Source organism: Callorhinchus milii, unplaced genomic scaffold (genome assembly GCF_018977255.1).
Source record: "Callorhinchus milii isolate IMCB2004 unplaced genomic scaffold, IMCB_Cmil_1.0 Scaffold10, whole genome shotgun sequence".
Taxonomy (NCBI): Eukaryota; Metazoa; Chordata; class Chondrichthyes; order Chimaeriformes; family Callorhinchidae; genus Callorhinchus; species Callorhinchus milii.
The window spans coordinates 9,642,318-9,664,101 of NW_024704751.1; the positions used below are offsets into that span (position 1 = coordinate 9,642,318).

The 21,784-nt window shown below is 43.7% G+C and overlaps 1 protein-coding gene across 1 annotated transcript; it reads left to right on the forward strand.

The window, feature by feature from the left end:
* The first annotated feature begins 6,637 nt into the window (after positions 1 to 6,637).
* Positions 6,638 to 15,247, forward strand: upk3bl1 (uroplakin 3B like 1). The gene is given in 6 exon segments (NM_001292997.1): positions 6,638 to 6,821; positions 11,927 to 12,079; positions 12,772 to 13,000; positions 13,214 to 13,305; positions 13,815 to 13,944; positions 14,454 to 15,247. Coding segments are annotated over 6 exon segments (783 nt in total). The 5' UTR covers positions 6,638 to 6,763; the 3' UTR covers positions 14,575 to 15,247.
* The last annotated feature ends 6,537 nt before the right edge of the window (positions 15,248 to 21,784 follow it).

Consider the following 21,784-nt stretch of genomic DNA (forward strand, 5'->3'; position numbering starts at 1 on the left):
AGTGTTAACCCGTGGCCAGTAAAACAAAATCTTCCTAATAAACCACAGACGATGGGAGTTCCCATCCTCTCAGCCACCGTCAGAAACCGAAACATAGAAACAGGAGGAGGCCACTCAGCCCTTCAAGCCTGTTCTGCCATTCTATAAGATCGTGGCTGATACATCGCCATATGCAGTGATGAATACCTGCCTTATCAGAAAAGTATGTGAGGGCGTCAGGAGATCGCTGGGCTATGACTAAAGGTGAATGAAATGCAGATAAGAATCTGACATTTTTATGTGTAAGGAAGGAAGGGCCTATTTAACAGAGATGTGGGATTTTCTCTTATTCTCCAGGGTGTTTGGGCTCATGGATTGGGATTAGGATGTTCTGATTGTCTTAAGTGTCTGGTGGAACTCAGAACAAAGTGCTGGTTGGTGATAGCCCCGGAGGGGGGGGTCCCTCAGCTATTACAGCAAACCTGATGGGAGCTGAAATAAAGTGGTGGTGAGTGAGATTCACCAATCTGATTGCAATACTATACAAATTACAATATAAATTTACATTTCTGTAGTGCCTTTCACATTGGGAAGATTGATGTCCCAAAGCGCTGGACAGTTTGTGGTTTGCACCCGAGCTGGGGTGGGGTGGGAGACCGGGAGGGGGGAAAAGATGGCTGAAAACGCAGTCAACGAGGATGCAGTGCTGGAAACTCCACTTTACCGTGTCAAGACCATCCTATTTACCTTCAACACCACCGTTTACTTTTTGGTGATAGTCAAAGTACGTAGAGAAGGGAATTTCTCCCTGTTTCATGGCCAACAATTGTCTAGGTAAATTAGTCATGCATTTCACGGCCGTTTGTGGGACTACGGTTCCTAAAATGACTGACACGTTTGCCTGCAAATGCAGTGACTACCTTTGCCAGCAATTCCCTTGAAGTGCTTTGAGATATTTGCATATTTGATGTAAGAGCGTTCCCAACATCTCTCCTTTGCAAACTTTGTTTTCAAAACCTTCCTAAAAAGATACCCTCAGTCACCGCCATCCTACACACCCCTCCCTTCTACCCCTACCATCCCAAATCTGAGGCTCCCACTCTTGTCTCCATGAAATGTTCTGATATATTTTCTTACGTGAAAGGTGTGAAGTGTCGTTTCTGGGTTGGACCAACCTGTCTGTCTGCAGAGAACAATTAGGGCGACAAAATATTGGTTCAAAGGCTGATGGTGAAATTGTAATTACAGGATGATGTGTCCCAGTTGTTTCAGTGTCTCAAAAGAATTGAGGGAGTTTGTGTTTTAACGACTGACAGCCTCTTTGTTACACCCAGCAACCAAATGCTTGCACAATGCCGGTTACATTAATGGCAGCCAAGCCTGTAGAGATTACCATTCAGCAGCCTCCTGGCACATTCACATCCTAAGGCTTTCCAGCTTCACACTCAAGTGATCAGACATACCTTCTCTCCTGCACCTCCTTTTGCTTCTCTTCCCCTCCGCTTAGTGTGTGAATTCCTGTCGGTTTTCCCTTATCTCCCTCTTCCCCTGAGTATGAGAAGGAATCACACGTTTAAACAGTTTTTAAGGGTGTACTTATCTTATTTCTGGGACTTGTACTTCGAGTGATATGTGATCAGGTGAGCATTAATGGATCATTTTTGTTTCTTTTACCAGTTGATCAGTTTCCACACGATGGGCTCTGCATTTGCAGGATACCCCAAATTATCCTGAGCATTGAATAAATCCAGTTGGGGCATTGGTTAAGTCAGAAGAGAGTTAAAGATGGTCTTTTTTTCCCCTTTCCCCCAATCCAGGCCACCCACCACAGAAAAATGCTTCGAGCACACTTAATAAATCCTTCTGTTTTTGGCACTTCCCAGCACAGAAACAGCTGGCGTTTCAATGTATTCCCAGACTAGACAGTGTAACCCTGAAATCTATAAATTGGAACGTCAGAAATAATCACTTTAAACCACTGCTACCACAGTCCTCCAGCCTGTGTCAGTTAACTGTCTTTACGAACCGTTCTAACAGAATGGGATTTGATTGATGGATGATAATAATAATAATAATCCTTGCATTTGATATAGCGCCTTATCAAGTCTTCGAGACGTCTCAAAGCTCTTCACGGAATATACTGTAAAGTGAATTGACTATATTTTGTGGGCGAAAAGCGGCAGCACACAGCAGTGTCCCACAAACAGTCATGGATTGAGTGACCAAATTATTAGTATTTTTTTTAAGTGATTATTATCCCCGGAAAAGCGATCCGCCAATCGACTAACAACCGGGTTCCTACTTACTGCTAGGTAAACAGATGCATGTGGAGTAAGGAAACTTGCCCAACGTTTCATCCTGCCGGGAATCAAATCCGTCTCAATCAAAAATATTTGAGTATCAGTTTGATCTCAGGTTGTTGGCCTTCTGTTCTCCACTTCCCTGTGGTGTCAATCAATGGTTCAAGGCGCACGTGGAACTATAGGTCACCATCTTGAGGAGAGCGGAAGGATCAACTAATCGGTCTGTGTGTTTCAAGGCAAGGTCCTGTGTGGTTTGTGCTATGTAATTGCAAGTTGTCATTACTCTGCCATCTTAGGTGTAAAACCAATATTTTACAGAAACGTTAGCATTAGGAGCTATGATCAATACGTTGCCATGTTTGTAGCATTCAGTAGTTCAAAATGGTGGTCACGCTTATCTGCCAAGAAATCACTGAGCTTGACAATTTCTGTAAAACACTTTGATCTATAAAATGGAAGTATAAACGTGTTTAATAGTTTGATGTTTTGCCACCCCCTGTTTGCTAGTTTCGCTGCTACAACGGAGAACCACCTGTTATGTAGCACTTAGCGGCAAAGTGCCTCTGCTCTCTGACACACGTACGACTGCAAAGCAGATATGAGACAAAGCTCTGGCATTTTCTCATCTACTCACCCTTTCTCGTCCTCTCCCCCTCCCCATTGACCGGCAACGATGAAATGGCTCAGGGATAAAGTCATTGCCGTGTGGGAAACAGGGTAAATTGCACAGCATAAGACGATTACAGGCATGAATGATACAATGGTTGTGGATTGCGGGAAAGGAAAGACAGCCCCTTGCCCCCCCCACCCCATCCTGGCACATGGGTGAGGTCCTGAAAGGCAACAGCTCATTCCAGCCGCACCATTTAACCCTACAGAGAAGAGGAGACAATATTGGAGATAGGGAAAAACCTCAGGTGACTCAACACATCTCATATCTTTGGCATGTGCCCATCCTACAAGATCCATGTGAGCGTGTGAGCTCACAATTCATATACATGAACTGATAACTGATGTATGCACTCAATTGTTTTGTTTTCTGGGTGGGACAGAACGTTGGGCAAGTTTTTTTTATCTAACACGCCTCTGTTGACCTAGGAGTAAGTAGGAACCCGGTTATTAGTCCATTGGTGGATCACTTTTCCAAGAGTACTCTTCCCTTAAAAAGACAAATAATAATTTGGTCACTCAATCCACGACTGTTTGTGGGACACCACTGTGTGCAATTGACTGCCGCGGTTCACCCACAATATACGATCAAGTCACTACAGTATGTTCTGTGAAGCACATTGAGACGTCTCGAAGACGTGGTAAGGCTCTGTCGAATGCAAGGATTATTATTATGATCAACGCACAAAGTGAAGTCAGATGAGGTTGGCAGTACCCAGAATAGAAACCTTTATGATGAAGTGACGTTCATGTGGTGCTCCTAACCTTGTGAACTAGTCTGACAGGTTAGCACTCGATTCACGTCACAACGTGTTTTTTTTTCTTTGTTTGGAAATCCGGTGTTTTGATTGCCAGGCCGGGCGCCGTCACAGTTGGGATATCTTATAAAATGTCCACGTCTCCTGTTTTAGCCTTTTACTTCAAAACTTCTGGAGATTTTACCGTGATTATGTCCCAAACGTGTCCCCAGTAAGCATGACACTAGCAATCCAGTGATTACCTTCCAGCCATCATTAAATTGAGCTCACAGTTCTGTCTGTTCTGAACTGGGATCTGTGAATCCACACAGGCAGCTGCCCGCACATCACTAAGCAGCTTATGATAGGTCAGTTTTAGCATTAATCTTTCCACCCCCCAAAAAATGTACAATCACTACACTTTACAGTATATTCTGTGAAGCGCTTTGAGACATCTCAAAGAGGTCGTAAGTGCTATATCAAATGCAATAATCATTATTATTATCTGTGGCCGTTAACTAACTGAATGATCTTTTCTCATTTTCTCAGTTTCTTTCTAGTAATTTTCACAGACAAACTTCAGGCTTTCACCCCGAATCAACACAAGTTTATTTATTCATATCTCAGCGACTTCTACAAATAGATTTTGAACCTTTGGAAGGCATTGATGTTAAGTAATGTTTGTAACCTAATCTGATGTCATGCAGAATAGCTGATTGTTCAGTGTGCAGTCACAGGAAACCCTGCCAGCAGATGAGATCTGAACTCTCTTTTATCAGAGGGCCATCTTACTGACTCTACACAACGACACAAAATACCTGACACTGTTTTGCAAAGCAGATACTGTAGATTTAACTATTTAATATTTAGCCGTATGATGTTTTGGTGTACACAAGTAAAAGGAAATTTCAGTGACTACCCCCAAAACTATGGAACTCTGCCTCATTCCCTCCGCCTTGCCCCCTTCTTGCCTGTGTTCAGATCTCACCTGAAGACTGTCTGTGGGACACTGCTGTACGCAATTGGTTGCCGCATTTCACCCATAAAATATACAGTCACTACACTTTACAGTCTATTCTGTGAAGCGCTTTGATACGTCTCCGAGACATATAAGGCGCTATATCAAATGCAAGGATTATTATTATTAATATTGTTTGCCTGGATCGTTCAAAGTGATTTATGGGCTTGACTTTTCCTGCTTCACGTCGTATGCAATGAAGGATTTTTGAAGCCGAAGATTAACTTTATTGTAGATTTTAATCAAAAAGAATGGGTTTGGGAGAAAATACGGGCTACGTATTTTGGGCAACAACGTTTAGAGAAGCTGTGTCCGATTCAATTATCGTGCGCTCCTCTAAGCCAACAGGGATGTAACCCACAGCCTGGTTTATGTTTTCATTCCTCTGAGGTGAGTTGTTGAATTCTGCTGCCGGCCCAACCCTCCCAGGAGGTTGGGCCGAATAATACAACGGAACATAGGGTTGGAGCTGTGTTCTTATAAGAATTTCTGGTATGGTTAAACCCAAGATAGTTTGCTCATTATTTTTTTATTACAGCAATGGAATTGATGTAGGAAAATACTCTTCACGCCCTGCCTGCCTGGTGTTTGTCGGCGTGCGGCACAGTCAGCTTGCAAACACTTGCACATGCTGCCAAGAGACTGTAGGTTGTACTGACAGTGATTGTGATTTAATGATCCTTGTGTTTGATGCAATGCCTAGAACATGAAAAAATCTCTAATAATAATAATAATAATAATAATCCTTGCATTTGACACTGCGCCTTATCACGTCTTCGAGGCATATCAAAGCGCTTCACAGGATATACTGTAAAGTGTAGTGACTGTACATTTTGTGAGCGAAGCCAATTGCGCACAGCAGTGTCCCATCAGCAAACTGTTTTTTTTAAGGGATTATTACCCCAGGAAAAGCGATCTGCCAATCGACTATCAACCGGGTTCCGCTCTTACTGCTCGCTAAACGGAGGCGTGTGTGGAGTAAGGAAACTTGCCTGAGGTTTCACCCTGCCCGGGAGTCAAACCCAGATCCTCTGGCTTGCGAGGCGAGTGCTCTATCTGCTGAGCTACGGGACTCTACATCGGAGATCGGTGACCATGGAGGGATTTAAAGATCAGGACAAGGATCTTGAACTCAATCCGCTGGGAGATGGGGAGCCAGTGGAGCTGGGCGCGGGTGGGGTTAATAGGCCCTTTGCATCCCACTACATATGAAAATTCTCGTGCATTGGAATGGAATGTGCATTCTCTCTCCCTCGAGGGATGCATCCTGATTACCTGATTCCCAAGAGTAGGCTTCGTCTGGGAATAGCCAAGGCTTGGGGAACCCCAGAGTGTGTGATTGGGGTAACTGCTGGAGTCTAACCAGCTAAAACCACATAGTACTTTCTAGCAAGCAGTGCGCTATTAAACTCAAGGATTATCTTTCGTAGCATGTCTTCCAATTTCTGCTTAGGTGTTAGGCTGTGTTTGTGCGATGTTGCTGTGCGCAATTTGGCTGCATCATTGTACAGTGTGAAGAGCTTTGAATTGCTGTATCGAATAATAATAATCCTTACATTTGATATAGCACCTTATCGCGTCGTTAAGGCATCTCCAAGCTCTTCGCAGAATCAAGTGAAAACCAGTGAAAGGTGACTGGTTTATTTTGAATCGCTGATTAAAAAATGGTTCGGGCAGAATTGGAAAAATGGATTAAACATAACGTTGCCTTTCACCGGGTCATTAACAACTGACCTTGCCCAAATTGTTCCGTTTCTCCCTCTCCCTGCTGCGTACGAGTGACTTTTGTTCTGCGTCAATTGTTGCTTTCAGGACCACACCCACCGAATGATCGTGCTCTTTGGAAAGGAACATTCTTGCAAAACAGGTTGAGCTCGCTCACTCCTCCAACCATCCACAGGGCTGGTCAGGTTAAAAAAAACCCAGAGAACAGAAAAATGTTGAAACAGTCGCGAGTATTCCTGGCGGCGGTGAGATCGGGAGCTCAGTAACACAGTCTTCACACGTCGGAGACCCCTGTCCAGCATTCACAGAAGTTCAGTGCAACGATTTTGAAGATGAAGCTCTTTCTCCTCGCTCTGCTCCTCTGCTCTCTGAAGGGCGTGGATTCTATGGGTAACTGACACCTTGCCTTGTCTGTGGCAGCGTTTCGCCTAAAAAATACACAGTCACTCCACTTTACAGTATATTCTGTGAAGTGCTTTGAGATGTCTCAACGATGTGATAAGGGGCTGTATAAAAACATAAGGATGATTATTATTGTTTTTATTATGTGCCAGGGAGTTCCCTTGCTTTATAAGCTTTATATTTATACCTCTTTGATGCAGACTGTAGAGTATAACTAAACCTATTGGATGTAATTTGTCTCTAAACTTTCCCTCTGTGACACTTGCGATTGCTCCTTTTATAATCCCATCTGTTGCTGCTCCAGTGACAGTGAACGTTTAGTGAAGAAAGTCAAATGTCTTTGTTGAAAGAGCGCAGTTTTTTTTTTAAATCATGTACTTTTTTTCTCTCTTGGAAACTAGTTTGATTTTTGAATAAATATGTGTAGAATTTCGGATCTTTAATCGGTGAAATATGTGTCAAAGACATACCGAAGAATAATAATAATAATAATAATCCTTGCATTTGATATAGCGCTTTTCACGTCGGGAAGACGTCCCAAAGCGCTTCACAGAATATACTGTAAAGTGAATTGACTGTATATTTGTGGGCGAACGCGGCGGCCAATTGCGTACGGCAATGTCCCACAAACAGTCGTAGATTGAAAATGACCAATTTATTATTGTTTTGGTTTTGGAGGGATTATTATTAGGTGTGTGGAGTAAGGAAACTTGCCCAAGGTTTCGCCCTGACCTGCCTGGAAATGAACCCAGGTGTCTCGCTTGCAATTAAATTAATGATTTATAGGGTAAATTACGCAGATTTAATGGCTGGGAAACCTGCCCCTGACTAGTTTGATTTACATATCACATCGGCAATATTTAATAAGTTATGTTTACTAAATATTAATACTTATTGATTGCTGTTACTGGATGCACTTCCTGTTTAGGTCTGAGTCCAAAAGTAGCAGATACAGGTGGACAATAATAATAATAATCCTTGCATTTGATATTGGAACATTTTACATTGGGATGACTTTCACGTTATCCTATGCTTCACAGGATAAACTAGAGTGACTGCATGTTTTGTGTTGGATAAGAACAATAAGAATCAAATAGAGTTCTCGGCTTAAGTGCAAAAGCTGAGAAGTGTTGTTAAATTTATGTCTCAAAGCGCTTCACAGGATATACTGTAAAGTGAATTGACTGCACGTTTTGTGGGCAAAACACAGCAGCCAATTGCGCACAGTCGTGTCCCACGAAAAGTTGTGGATTCAGTGTCCAAATTGTTATTATTATTTCTTTATTATTCTTGTTTTTTTGAAGGGATTATTATCCTTGGAAAAGTAATCCGCCAATCGACTAACAGCCGCGTTCCTACTTAGAGCTGAGTAAACATGGGCGTGTGGAGTAAGGAAACTTGCCAACATTTCGCCCCGCCCGGGAATCGAACCCGGGTCCTCTCGCGGGGAGGCGAGTGCTCTAACCCACATGCGTTTCAAATAACGTCCACATGAACAGCAGAATAGACCTCAGTTTAATGTCTCATCCAAGGGATGGCTCATCAAGCGCTGTGAGGCTCTACCCTGTGTGAGGGACGCTATATAAATGCAAGTTGTTGTTGTTGAAGTTGTTGCTGGCACTTCCAGCAATGTAGTGCCCCCTCTGTTCACTGTTGGAATGTCAGCCTAAACTGTGAGTTTGGGGTCCTGACATGGTCTTGAACCCACAACCTTCTGACTCAGAGGGGAATGTGCTGCCAAGGAAACCGGTTGACACCTAAATTCTAGGAATGTTAACCGGGGGATATAGTGCCATGGGAGGCATTCAATGTGATAATTATCATCATCAATGTGATAATTATTATAACTAAACAAAAGGGGTGTCACACCGCTCCCATCCCATGGAGTGATAAATGTTTGTAGCCTGGACCTCAGATCCTTCAGTAGAAGCGATGAGGTGTGGTTAAGGAGGGTTTGAGGGCATCGGAGAACTTCAGGACCAAGGCTACTCAGTTATATATTTATATAGAGGGCAGAAATAGCAGATCTGTCTGGATTAGCACTGAGATATGATCACTCTTTAATCTTTACAGCAAGAACAACAACTTGATTTTTATATAGGGTACAGTCCTGGAGCGCTTGACAGTGGCGGGAGTCCGACACCGAGCCATGGGGAGAGAGATGGGGGGGAGGTGACCACAAGCATGATTGGAAAAAGGAAGGTCTTTAGTCGGGGTTTGAAAGTGGTGAGGGAGGGGCAAGACGGAGGGATTGAGGGAGAGAGTTCCAGAGTTTTGTGGCATAGTGGCTGATGGCACGGCCACCGATGGCGGAGCGGAGGAAATCAGGGACAAACAAGATACAAGAATGCTCCCATATAGAAACGGAGTAAAATTGTTGCCTCCACACAACATGGTGTACGCCCATTGCTCTTATAATAAGATTTGCTGTTGGGACATTTGTGATCTGCTCCGAAAGGTTTGTCAGAACCTGTAAAGGTGTGTTTGTGAAACATTTCAATGAAGGGTGTGCATTTCACTAACCTGACATCACGCACCATTTGAGGTTTAGGGTTAGACAAACAAGTTGGGATAATTGTGCCTTAAAATAAATAACCTCCCAACTTGATGTTGTCAAATGCACTTTACAAACAGCCTAATTTAATGGCTTGGGTTAGCTACAGAGAATATGGCCGCACTTTCAGCCACTACGCTGCAAAATTCTGGAACACTCTTCCTCTATCCCTCCGCCTTGCCCCTTCCTTTCCTATCTTCCTCGTCGACCTTGCCTACGGTCACAGAAGATACCCCCTCCCCACCTTCTGCCTCCCCCCAGCTCGGCGTCGTGCTCCGTCACTGTCGAGCGCTCTGGGATTGCTACCCTGCCTGAGGGAGCGCTATATAAATGCAAGTTGTTGTTGTGGGTCCCACTGATTCCTTTAAGTGACCTTGCCTTTCTCTGGTCTCTGCTCTCGACCATCAGCTGACTGCACGGGTGAGAGCATTTGGGTGTCCACCACCCACCATGGTACCTGGCCCTCTGCCAGCCAATTATCTCAAATGGAAAAGCATTTCTCATTTTGCAGGATTTGGCCACTTTCTACCCCTTTACTTGCCCCCTCTCCTTCCCTCTCACCTCTCCTCCCCTCTCTCCTCTCCTGAGGGGCTGCTGATTCATGTTGGGCTGCAGTTAGTTCCACAGACACACGTAGCCCTCTAGCGACGGACCGACGGACCTGCCCTGAAGCTAGTTAGTGAATGTCTCCTTGCTGACAGCACCTGAGGAAGCAGGTGTAACCAGTGTTGCCTGTCTCACCTTTTGCACTGTCCTTCCCATCCCAGGGCCATTTGCTGCCTTCCTCTGTGTGGATGTTATGTAAGGAATAATTGGCGTTGTCTCAAATATTCTGAAAGGTTTTGATAAAGTAGATAGGAGAAACTGTTTCCACGGCAGGTGGATCGGTAACCAGGGGAGACAGACTTTAGATAATTGGCAAAAGAACCAAAGGGGAGATGAGGAGAAATATCTTTACACAGAGAGTTGTTACGGTCTGGAATGCACGGCCTGAAAGAGTGGTAGAAACTGATTCAATAACAACTTTCAAAAGGGAATTGGACAGGTACTTGAAAAGGAATCATTTTCAAGGATATAAGGAAAGAGTGGGGGAATGGGACTGATTGGGTAGGTCTTCCAAAGAGCTGGCACCATGGGCCGAATGGCCTCCTTCTGTGCTGTAATATTCTATGGTTCTAAAAATATAACCCCTCCCATTCCCCGCCTCCATTTTATAAAATAATTGAATCCTTCAGATAATGTCAGCCTTCTGAGTGTCACTGTTATGATCTCCCAGTCTGAGACCATGAGACTACAGAGTAGTCTTTCGGATGAGGCTTTAGACTGAAGTCCTGTTCGCCTGTTCAGGCGGACGTTAAAGATCCCGTGGAGAAAGGATATTCTGACCAGCAATCCTCTAGAGCAGGGTGGCTGAACTGGTGGCCCGTCATCACTCCCCCCCTCCATTTCACCTGGCCCACCCGCTCCCTCCACAAACAGGAAAAATGATATTATGGTTCTGGAAATGCAAAAATATTGCTTATGCGGCCCGGGCACGTTTCTCAAATAGGGCTTCCGGCCCTAAGCTGCCAAAGGTTTAGACCACCCTGATCGAGATGGCATCAGTTCTTCACTTCATGACTATTTGTGGGACATTGCCGTTTGCAAATTGAATGCGGTGTCTGCCTACACATGCACAGTCACCACACGTAAGAACATAAGAAATGGTAGACAAGAAAAAACCCAAGGCCCCTCTAGTTCGCCTTCCACCTTCCTGGCAGTCACGTACGTATGTCCTGAACTACCTATGTACTATATCCCTTAATGTTATTTCCTAAAATTACTGGACAGCAATTACTCATGAGGCGCTGTGAGGTACTGTATTTTGATGTTTCCAAATTCTAGGTGACGTATTGGGCATGAGGATTATTATTATTATGTAATCTGAGACAATATCTGTAGGGAAGATTGATGTGTTGCACACATACTCTGATGGTAGTGAATTATATTGTTCTACTGGTGGGTTTCTGCAGCTCCGTGACCCTTTCACCCCATCCTCGCCCGACTCCACTGGCTTCCCATCACACAGAGGATACAGTTCAAGATCCTGGTCCTCACCTTCAAAGCCCTCCATGGTCTTGCTCCCCCCGACTTCTGCGACCTCCTAACCCCCTACCATCCTGCTCACTCCCTCTGCTCAGCGAGCTCTGGCCTGCTTCAGGTCCCCCACCTCGCTCGCCCCACTATTAGCGGGTGGGTCTTCTGCCACTCTGCCCCCAACCTCTGGAACTCCAACCCGCAGTCCCGCCACCTTGTCCCATACCCTTGCCTCCTTCAAGACCCAACTCAAGACCCTCCTCTTTACTATGCTTTTGATCACCCTGCTTTCCCCCCGCCCTCTACCCTCCCCGATCCCAACCCCCAGCTCAGGTCCGTAACTCTGTCCAACGCCTTGGGACGTCCTCCCGACGTGAAAGGCACTAGACACATGTAATTTTATTGTTATTGTTGTTCTTCTTGTGGTTTGACTGCAATGGAATCTCGTATTTTTATTTTTCAGTAAAAAATTACACACCTGAAGTCACTAACGCCAATTTAGCCGGAAGAATCACTGCAACGACCATTACTTTTCAACAACCCCTCTGCCAGTTTGACAGTGAAATCAACGCGACTCCAGGCTTGATTTTTTGGCTTGTGGTGGCTAACAGCCAACGTGAGTATCCGCATCATATAGCCAGACATTATGTTTTACATCAAAAACTATAAGAATTTGCTGGTTAGAAAGAAGACCAAGGTCATCCCAGTTCCCTTTCCACCATCCTGGCAGTCACTTGCACAAGTCAGGTCCCAAACTGAAGTCCCACGTGACCTTATAGTCACACTGGACAATAAATCAGCCTCTTTGACATCGGCAATAAATACTGTGAAGACTATTCAATGTAATCAACAATTACTGGCAATAAATCCCGAGAAAAGTATTCAAGACACTATAAAATATATTCTTTCTAGATAGCTGGCATCAGGATACTTTCAACGGGCTGAATGGCTGTGATTTATACAACTCGATGTGTAGGATGAGGGGCCATTAGGATGAATATGATAATGTGTTTATTCAGCACCTTTTAAGCATATCTCAAGTTGTTTCACTAATGGGTTTAGTTTGAATGAAATGACTGTTTTATAATATTCTTCAGATGAATCGGAGGTATTCGTCAGGACAGAGCTATGTTTCTTAATCTTCAAATTAGCGCACCGGAAAAAAGGAATCTTGGATTAGCGACACATTCACAAAAGGAATGATGACAATCTGTCGTTGTGATGTTCACATTAACTGGACTTAACTTTGTAGTTTGGATACCCCATTTCCAGAAGGTACTGATGAGTTTTTTCCCCCTGTCAATGTAGGAGGACAGAATACCTTTGATGCAATTACATTTGTGCAACCTTCACTGATGACTCACCAAACTGCTTCCACGGCGGATTATTATCTCACTCTTCGCACATTAGCAGAAAGATACTTATGCCCACCGACTTCCAGCTCTAACGGTGAAATGTACTTTGTGCGTGTTGGGCAGGAAACCACCTGTAGAACTGAAACCTGCAATGTACCTTTAAATAATTCCAAAAGCTACAGGTAAGGCCAGTCAGGCAATGCACATTATTTAAGCAATGGGATGATATTTGCCAATGTGTATGTTGTTGTTTATTAGGACCATTTGTTTGTGGATGGATGCCAGGGTGAGTGTTCTGAAAGTGAGATCAAATGTGCCAGAAGGCGTTCTTCATCTGAATCTCTCTTGTGAAAGAATCTCAACATTGAAGCTTTGCTATTTGTGTTTATTTTCAGTGTGAAGTTTATTTTGATTAATCCTTCCCTCCAGAACTCTCCAAATGTTATTGCTCAAACAAACTGGTCAAGTTTCATCTCGCTGAAAACTGGTAAGTATTAAAATTATTGAAGTCTAACCTTTCCAAAAAATACCTTAAGATCCACACTACTCTTCAGTATGTAGGAAGCAGATGTGGGCCAGCAGGAGGAGGGATATGAGGGAGGTCCGAATGACCTTGCGGATAGTGTGTAGAATCGGGAGAAGTTCAAATAGTCCTTAAATGGAAAACAAATAGAAAAAAAAGTTCAATTTGTAGAGCATATTTAAAGGGTTAGATGGGGTTAGGGGAGTTTGGAGTATGTGGGCCGTGGAATGGGGTGTGGTGGAGTGAATTCGATCGGCTTAATGGTCTTTTGTTTCTGATGTTACTATGTATTTGAGCAGGAGACACACACTTTGTGTAACTGATATTTAACATTGACTACCCTTGGGTGTCACAGATAGAAAATCCACCTTGTCGTGAGTTTTGTTTCGTTGCTTTTCACTTGGCCACTCGAGGCCGAGGTCGTGTTTGAACCATGTTTGTGTTCATTTTTAAAATGCTGCCCTTTTCTCCAGTGGTGGAACCCCGCAACATTGATCCCTCGCCTCGTGGTCGCTCTGCTGGCATGATAGTCATCACAGCAATCCTCAGTGTCCTGCTCTTCCTGCTGCTGGCTTTCTTCGTGGCCATGCTCCTAATGGTTTGGTAAGTCAGCCAACCCATTTGAGTGGGGAAACACCCCGCTCCCAATGACTGCTGGGCCCTTCTAAGCCCTGCTGGTGAGGCAGACTGGCTGAGCTATCATCAGCAGTGCCCTGAAATACTGTTGAGTCTGCCACAAAGCTTGATTTGACTCTGATGTTCTGTTACCAAGCACCTTGGAGCCAGCACAGCTCTAAGGATACCCATCTTATCCGCCTCCGCGCCCCTGACCAAAGAGGATACTGTCAGGCACCTCAAGGGTGCGTCTGACCTCAACTGAACCCCAGACCATCGTGGTCTAATGTAACTCCATAGCCAAACTTTTGAGTAACTGTTTAATTGCTTTCTGACTGTAGCAAAGTTCCTGTGGGTCAGTAATATATTATGATATAAAATGGATATATTACAGAACCCAGTGGAGAAATATTACATTTCACGACTCCTCAATTTAAATCAAAGCTGACTCTAATTGATATACTGTATTATTAAATACTTCTCTGTTTCTCTTCTAGCTGTAGATCAACTGGCAAGTCAGATATCTCCGAACCTATTCCCAGGTGGGGATCTCTAAAACGATACAACACTCACAACTTAAAGGATACCAACATTGGGCCCTATGCTATGAAAATCTAAGGCAAACAGCTAGCCACACGACAGGAGTCCAGCATCCCTTGCCTCTCCCTGAGAGCCTCACCTCCCCGCACTACTTCAATCTGAACTCTTATAACAGATGACAATCCCTATGCATTTTTGAGATGTCTGGAGCAATGATGTGTTGTCCTAACTGATGATACGGATGACTAGACAATAACATGCACAAAACCCTTTTCCTTTTAAGATGACTCGGATGAGGGGGGTCATTTCACAATAGGCACAAATGTAATTGCTGTCCATTTTTGCTGGGTGACGGACTATTCCCTTGCCCAACATCACCTACCATTTTATTACTCAAATTGTTTGTGACAATTGTGCCTGGAAGTTTGTTACAGGGTGATATTGTTCAGGGTGGAAGGTCAAATGCGGAATGAATTTCAAAATACTCATATTTCATCGAACACAGGATGTGTAGTAGGTTGAGGTGCGATTTGTAATTTGCAGTTATATCATATCATAGCAGACTAGGATATTAAGCTATTGCAGTGTGTGTGTACTTATGTGTATATTACATCATATTAAACAAGAAGATGTTTATCCATCATCTGAATTTTGTTCAGATTATAATCATAATAAAGAGTGTCAAAGCTTGCTCGAGATATAAATTGCCCGTCTTCTGTAACATTTTCAACGTAAACCAATAAAACTATTGAAACAGAAAAATGCCCCCACAGTACCGCCTTCTTTCAAATTTTCTCAAAATTCCTCGATTGTTAACTTACATTTTCTGGGCGAAACGGGTCAGCCAATTGCGCACAGCAGCGTCCCACAAACGGTCATGGATTTAGTGACCTCATTATTATTATTATTATTTACTTGTTTGATTGTTTTGAAGGGATTATTACCCCCTGGAAAAGCAACCCGCCATTTGACTAACAACCGGGTTCCTGATTACTGCCAGGTAAACGGAGACGTGTGGAGTAAGGAAACTCGCCTAACGATGTTCCGCTCTGCCCGGGAATCAAACCCGGGTCCTCTCGCTTGCAAGACGAGTGCTGTAAGCGCTAAGCTACACGACTCCACTTCTTAAACTGGTTCACAGTGACTAGAGAAGGGTTAAGTCAGACCGGTGTGTTTTCAGGTTGATAAATTCTACAGGCAGCCAGGATCATTTTCCCTCGTAACTGCAGTTAGGTGACAATGTTTGCTTGGCTGTGCTCCAGGCAGCCGCTTCATGTTGCTTATCTCACTTGTGCACGCACGCACATTGCCACCATTCAAAGCCACTGTTGTTAATGGGTTCATTTAGTCTGGTCACCTCTGGTGGTGAGATTAATGCTGCAGTGTAATCGCAAAACTCACACCTCGGCCTATTTGTTTACTGAGGAAACATTGTTTGATGGCTTGACGCGTGCGTGGATGTTAGAAGGCGAGGTTTCCGATCTGATTTAGTGCGGTATTAAATTGTGCTTATTCTTAAATGGTCCAATACCCCACCAGGCTGTATCCTGCCAGGCCCGTCATGTCTCACAATGATAGAAAGGTTACAAGGTACCTGGGTAACCCATGATAAGGGATCACGTGACAGACCCAAGGCATATCTGAATATGTTCTCTGGGAGCTGCAAGGACATATGGGGAGCCATTCATCATCTGCAACTGGCTATACAATAATAATAATTCTTGCATTGGATACAGCGCCTTATCACGTCCTCGAGACGTCTCAACGTGCTTCACAGGATATACTGTAAATGGGGTTAAAGTTCAACGATCACACCCCACCCTGGCTCACCCATGTTTAAAGACATTTCCTATGGAATAAACTCAAAAGTTAAAAGTCCCTGACTCAAAAGTCAAGTAAATTGACTGTATATTTTGTAGGCGATAAAGAATCACAGATAAAGAATGTTTCGTTACTTCTCCATTGGCAGACAGTCCAGAGCAGTAACAGGCGAAGTGACTTTATTGCTCAAGGGTCATAAATCAGAGCTAAGAACTTGAGCTCTGCCCATTCTCTCTGAATGGAGGAGGGTTGTAGGGTGGTTGGTGGGGGGGGGGATTCTCCATCAGAAATAAAAGCTACGTGCACCAGCTTCAAAGGAGACATTCAGCCAGTGAGACGCACTGTAACTACAACAGACAAACACTTGTACCGAAAGGCGAACGTCTTCAAACTCTTTCCTACAGGGTACGTAAGTTTTACTTGTTTTGTTTTTTCATTTGATTCCTGGGCGTGAATAAAATATCAGTATTTCAGACTTGAAGTCATAATACAATAATAATAATCCTTGCATTTGATACAGCGCCTTATCACGTCTTTGAGACGTCTCAAAGCGCTTCACAGAATGTACTGTAAAATGAATTGACTGGGTATGTTGTGGGAGGATGTCCCAAGGCGCTGGATCTCCATTTTTCTCGTGTGACAGTCTTGTGACACGGGTTCCACGTAGGAGAATATGTTCAGATGCTAGTAACACAGACGCTTTCACCCACGAGAGTTTATTAGTTCCAAGACCAGATGTGTTTAATAATCCTTGCATTTGATAAGAGCGCCTGATCACGACTTCGAGACGTCTCAAGTGATGTGTTTCAAGTGGCATGTATGTTATTGACGTTAGTCTCAAGATTTCTCGCTCTCTTACAGCCAGGACATAAAATGTCTGTGAAAAAGAATGTTAACCAAATATTGGGTTGTCTGGGCAAGTGTGAAGAGGAGCAGACACTAAACGGCCTGTGAATAAACTATAGGAAGATGTGATTGCCATATAGAACCAGCAGACAGAGCTGTTGAGACATGAGAAGTCATTCCCTCTATTGTAAACTGTTCTTGCTCAGAATGCTCGGTCTGGTAATGTCCTCGTGCTGAACAGAACAATACAATACCCCGTTACATTTCACGTCAGGAGGATGTTCCAAGGTGCCAGACAGTCAGGGGTTTTGGACCCGAGCTGGGGTGGGGTTTGGGATCGGGGAGGGTGGCCGAAGAGGTCCGAAGGACATCCTGTAGGACAGCAGTGGGTCCTGGAGTTCAGGGTGGAGGCAGAGAAGGGAATCTCTCTTGGGTTCCTGGCCAAGAATCCTCCAGATAAATTGCTCATTCAAACTTCGTGACTAGTTGCTGGACTTCGATATGTCCTAATTGGCTGCTCTGTTTACCTACAAAGACAGAGCCACAGTTTCTGTGAAGCACTTGAGATGTTTTGACGGTTATAGTTGCAATAACAAATACAAGGGTTATTGTTAGTCAACTAACGGGTGTTAGTTGACTCATTGCTGACTATGTCAAAACAGTGTGAGGCTGCAGTAAACAAGGGAGTCAGGATGCTGAGCTACACAGCTAAATCAGTTGAGTTTAGATCCCTCAATGTCATACTCAGGCCGTGAAGTGCTTTGGTTAAAATGCACCTTGCAGACCTCGTCACCCTCAGAAGGGTCAGTAACAGAGGAGAGCACTGATGGTGTTCCCCAGTGTGCGAGGAATAACAATAAATATCCTTGCCTTTGATGTAGCGCCTCATCTCGTGTTCGACACACCTCAAAGCGCTTCACACAATATACTGTAAAGTGAATTGACTGTGTATTTTGTTTACTATCTCACAGTAGACCTTTCACCAGGGAATGAATCTCCTATTACAACTAATATACATAAAGATAATTAGTTAATGATCCCATCTGTGGTTGAGAGTCTCTATATTAGAGAAACACGTTTCCTCTAATTATATGTGTACTGTAACATTTTCACCAAAGCAATTACACAGCAGCAGGGAGATCATGTAGAGAGCAATGAGGCTAATGAGCGCTTTGAGCAATGAATATCCATTACAGTTTTGGGTACCTCTTTCTGATATCTGTATAAAACACTCCCATTGCTGCTGCTGCAGATCATCTCGCTGGTTTGGGACCCCTCATTGCATTTTGGATCAATTACATTCAGTCCCCTTTGAGGTCATTATAATCTCTGGTGGGAGAATGCAGAACAAGGGGCATAATCTTAACATGAGAGCCAGGCCATTTAGCAGTGAAATCAGGAGGCAGTATTTCACCCAAAGGGGAGTGTAAATCTGGAACTCTCTCCCTCCCCCGAAAGGCTGTAGATTATGGCTGGATCCATTTGGGTTGAGTGTCCAAATTGCTATTTTTTATTTGAAGGGATTATTACCCCCGGAAAAGCAATCCGCCAATCGAATAACAAGCGGGCTCCTACTTACTGCTAGGGAAACAAAGGCGTGTGTGTGTGTGTGTGTGGGTGGGGGGGGGGTAAGGAAACTTGCCTAATGTTTTGTCCTCGTTCCTCCTGCCTTTTTTTGCAAGCCCGTTTATATTTCTTCTTTTCTGACAATTGTTTAGTTGTCTCTCAAATTCCAGTATGAATTGTGCCTCAACCACCAAACTAAATTCCAGGCTGGGCATTCCATACCCTCGCAACCCACTGAGTAAGAAAAGAATTACTCCAAACCTCACTCACCCTTTTGCCCTTTTGGTAATTAGGTAAATCTGTCCCCTCCAGTTACTGACTCACTGATTAATGTCTTGTTTGTTTTCTCTGATCAGAAAGGGACAGTCGACTGCCTTGGGGCCTCAGCAATCCTCCTGTCGTTGGTTGTTGTTCCACCATGGTCAAAACAGTCTCAGGAGTGACAGCGACCACCTTTCTCCGAGATCTCCAGGAATTCCTCGGCTTTTTGTTGGTCACCTACACATTGCTGCTGTGTGGTTTGCTATCTGCAGGTTGGATGATCCAGTGCCTGACCCTAGACTGAGCCGTCGTGGCATAGACCTGTGTAGTTCTCCATAAGATCACCTTCCTCTCCTGAATACATTGGAAGAACCAACGATAGCAACTGACATTCAGGCAGCGCTTGGCAAGTGTAAACAACATCTTGAAGGCCTTTACAGAATGATATTCATTGTAAATGAAGTGAATATGGAGGCAAACCTGGCAGCTGATCTGCCCCAAATACAATACAAAATACAACACAGAATTGCATTTGTTTAGGGCCTTCCACATGGGGAAGATGTCCCAAGGCACTGACTACCCTCCTACATAGAACAGGGGAACGAATGAAAAACCCACCCAAAGAGCAAACGGAGCAAAATATGTTTCCAATGAGCAGATTCAAGGCTGGATCCCCTCGAGTTCTCAACTAGAAGGAATTTCCCCCTCATTTCCAACTGGAGCAAGGAAGGAAACGAGATGCCCTGGCTACAGAACTGCTCTGTGTTGGTTTCTAGACTGATCCTGGAGTGATGCTGGGCAGAGACCTATAGCTAGAGCCAAGTGAGTAAGATACGGAGTCAAAGCTAACACTGTGTTTAATCGGTCACCAGCATAATTGCTGAATATACTGTAAAGTGTAGTGACTCTATACCCATAGCTTTTGCTACCAGTACAGACTGCTCCAGGACACTACCCTGCGTGAGGGGGGGGTTATATAAATGCAAGTTGTTGTTGCTCAACAGGGATCTGTCTGTCTCTGTGGCCACACTCTCTATTGAGCCATAACTGAAGGGTCTGTAGTAATCACTGATTGTGACAATAGCGTCTAAATCCCCGCAATCGCAGACCAGAAATCACGAGCTGAGATTTGACTGTGAAGTAAGTGAAGGCAGGATATCAAATGCAAGGATTATTTATTATTAACAGTCTCTTAACCGTTTCGAGAGTAAAGTCCTCATTGATTCACATTATCTTTGATTGAAGACTGAGTCATCGTATGGAGGTGTGTACAAAGCATATCTGCTCCAAATACAGATGTTTTATGCAAATCATTAGGCATTTTGTGTCGATGTTAGGATCGAGGGTATTAAAGTGTTGCTGTAGAAAACTTTTTATTTAAAAGAAGAAAAACAACTCACTTTGTATTACGCCACCAAACAGAAATAGTATTGGAGAAGGGCAGAAAAAATGACACATTGATGTATTTCTGTGTTGAGCAGGTCTGTAATTTCTGTGGCTAACGTCACCTGTAGGTACTTAATGGTATCAGACTAAAAAGTATCAGAAATTAATGTAAATGGCTCTTACCAAGTGCGGCAATTTAATGGATTCATGTTGTTGTGTTGCAGTTGGATCACAAACCTCTCAACAGAATCATACAAATTTATAGCACAGAAGAAGGTTTAGTGTGTCTGTGCCAACTCTTTGAAAGAGTCCTGTGGCTCAGTGGTTAGAGCACTCGCCTCGCAAGCGAGAGGACCTGGGTAACCGGCTCTAGGTCCTAGAATTCATCAGCCCACAACCCATCAACTTTTTCAGATGCTTTACATTTTAGACAAACGTATTTCAGTAAAATATCAAGGTCAGCTTATTATGGATGTATTATCTGGCAGATTTAAAGCTCAATTTTTATATTGCATACCATTTGTTTTAAGAACCTCACTTATCAGATCCTGCAGACGGGTTGTGTTTATTTTAATGTCATAATTTGTTTATCATCTAGACCTTTAGACGACAAGAGGCAAAGTTAATGGATTTTCATCAGTTCTAATCTTTCAAGCTTCCGTCCATTAATACTTTCATTAATATTTACAACTTAAATTGCTGATTGATGCACAATAACATGTTAGAGCACTTTCCTCGCAAGTGAAAGGATCTGGGTTCGATTCCCAAGGCAGGGAAACATTAGGCAAGTTTCCTTACTTCACACGCCTCTGTTTCCCCAGCAGTGAGTAGGAACCCGGTTGTCAGTTCATTGGTGGATTGCTTTTCCGGGGGTAATAATCCCTTCAATAATTAAATAAATAATAATAAATAAAAAAATGTGGTCACTCAATCCATAACTGTTTGTGGGAACGCTGCTGTTACACAAATTGGCTGCTGCGTTTCGCCCACAAAATATACAGTCAATTCACTTTACAGTATATCCTGAGAAGCGCTTTGAGACGTCTCGAAGACCTGATGAGGCGCTGTATCAAACGCAAGGATTATTATGATTATTATCTTACGTTTTAATATGGATGAGTCTTACAGGTTAAGACTAAGGTGATGTTTCAGGTGCCAGAATAGGTGCTCTCTAAAATAATGATACACGCAGCAAGGTTTATCAAAGGCGGAAGAAAATAGACAAGTCAGGAATCTGTCAAACTGCAACCTTTACTCACTATCTCGCACTTCACTTTACCATTTGTTGGTGAGTCAGAAATCATCCCACCAGCACATCACTGAGGTATAAAAGAGGAGTCAGTTGATGTGTGGGCAGTCAGTCGTATCCTGATTACTGAGAAATACATTTACTCTCTGCAATTACACA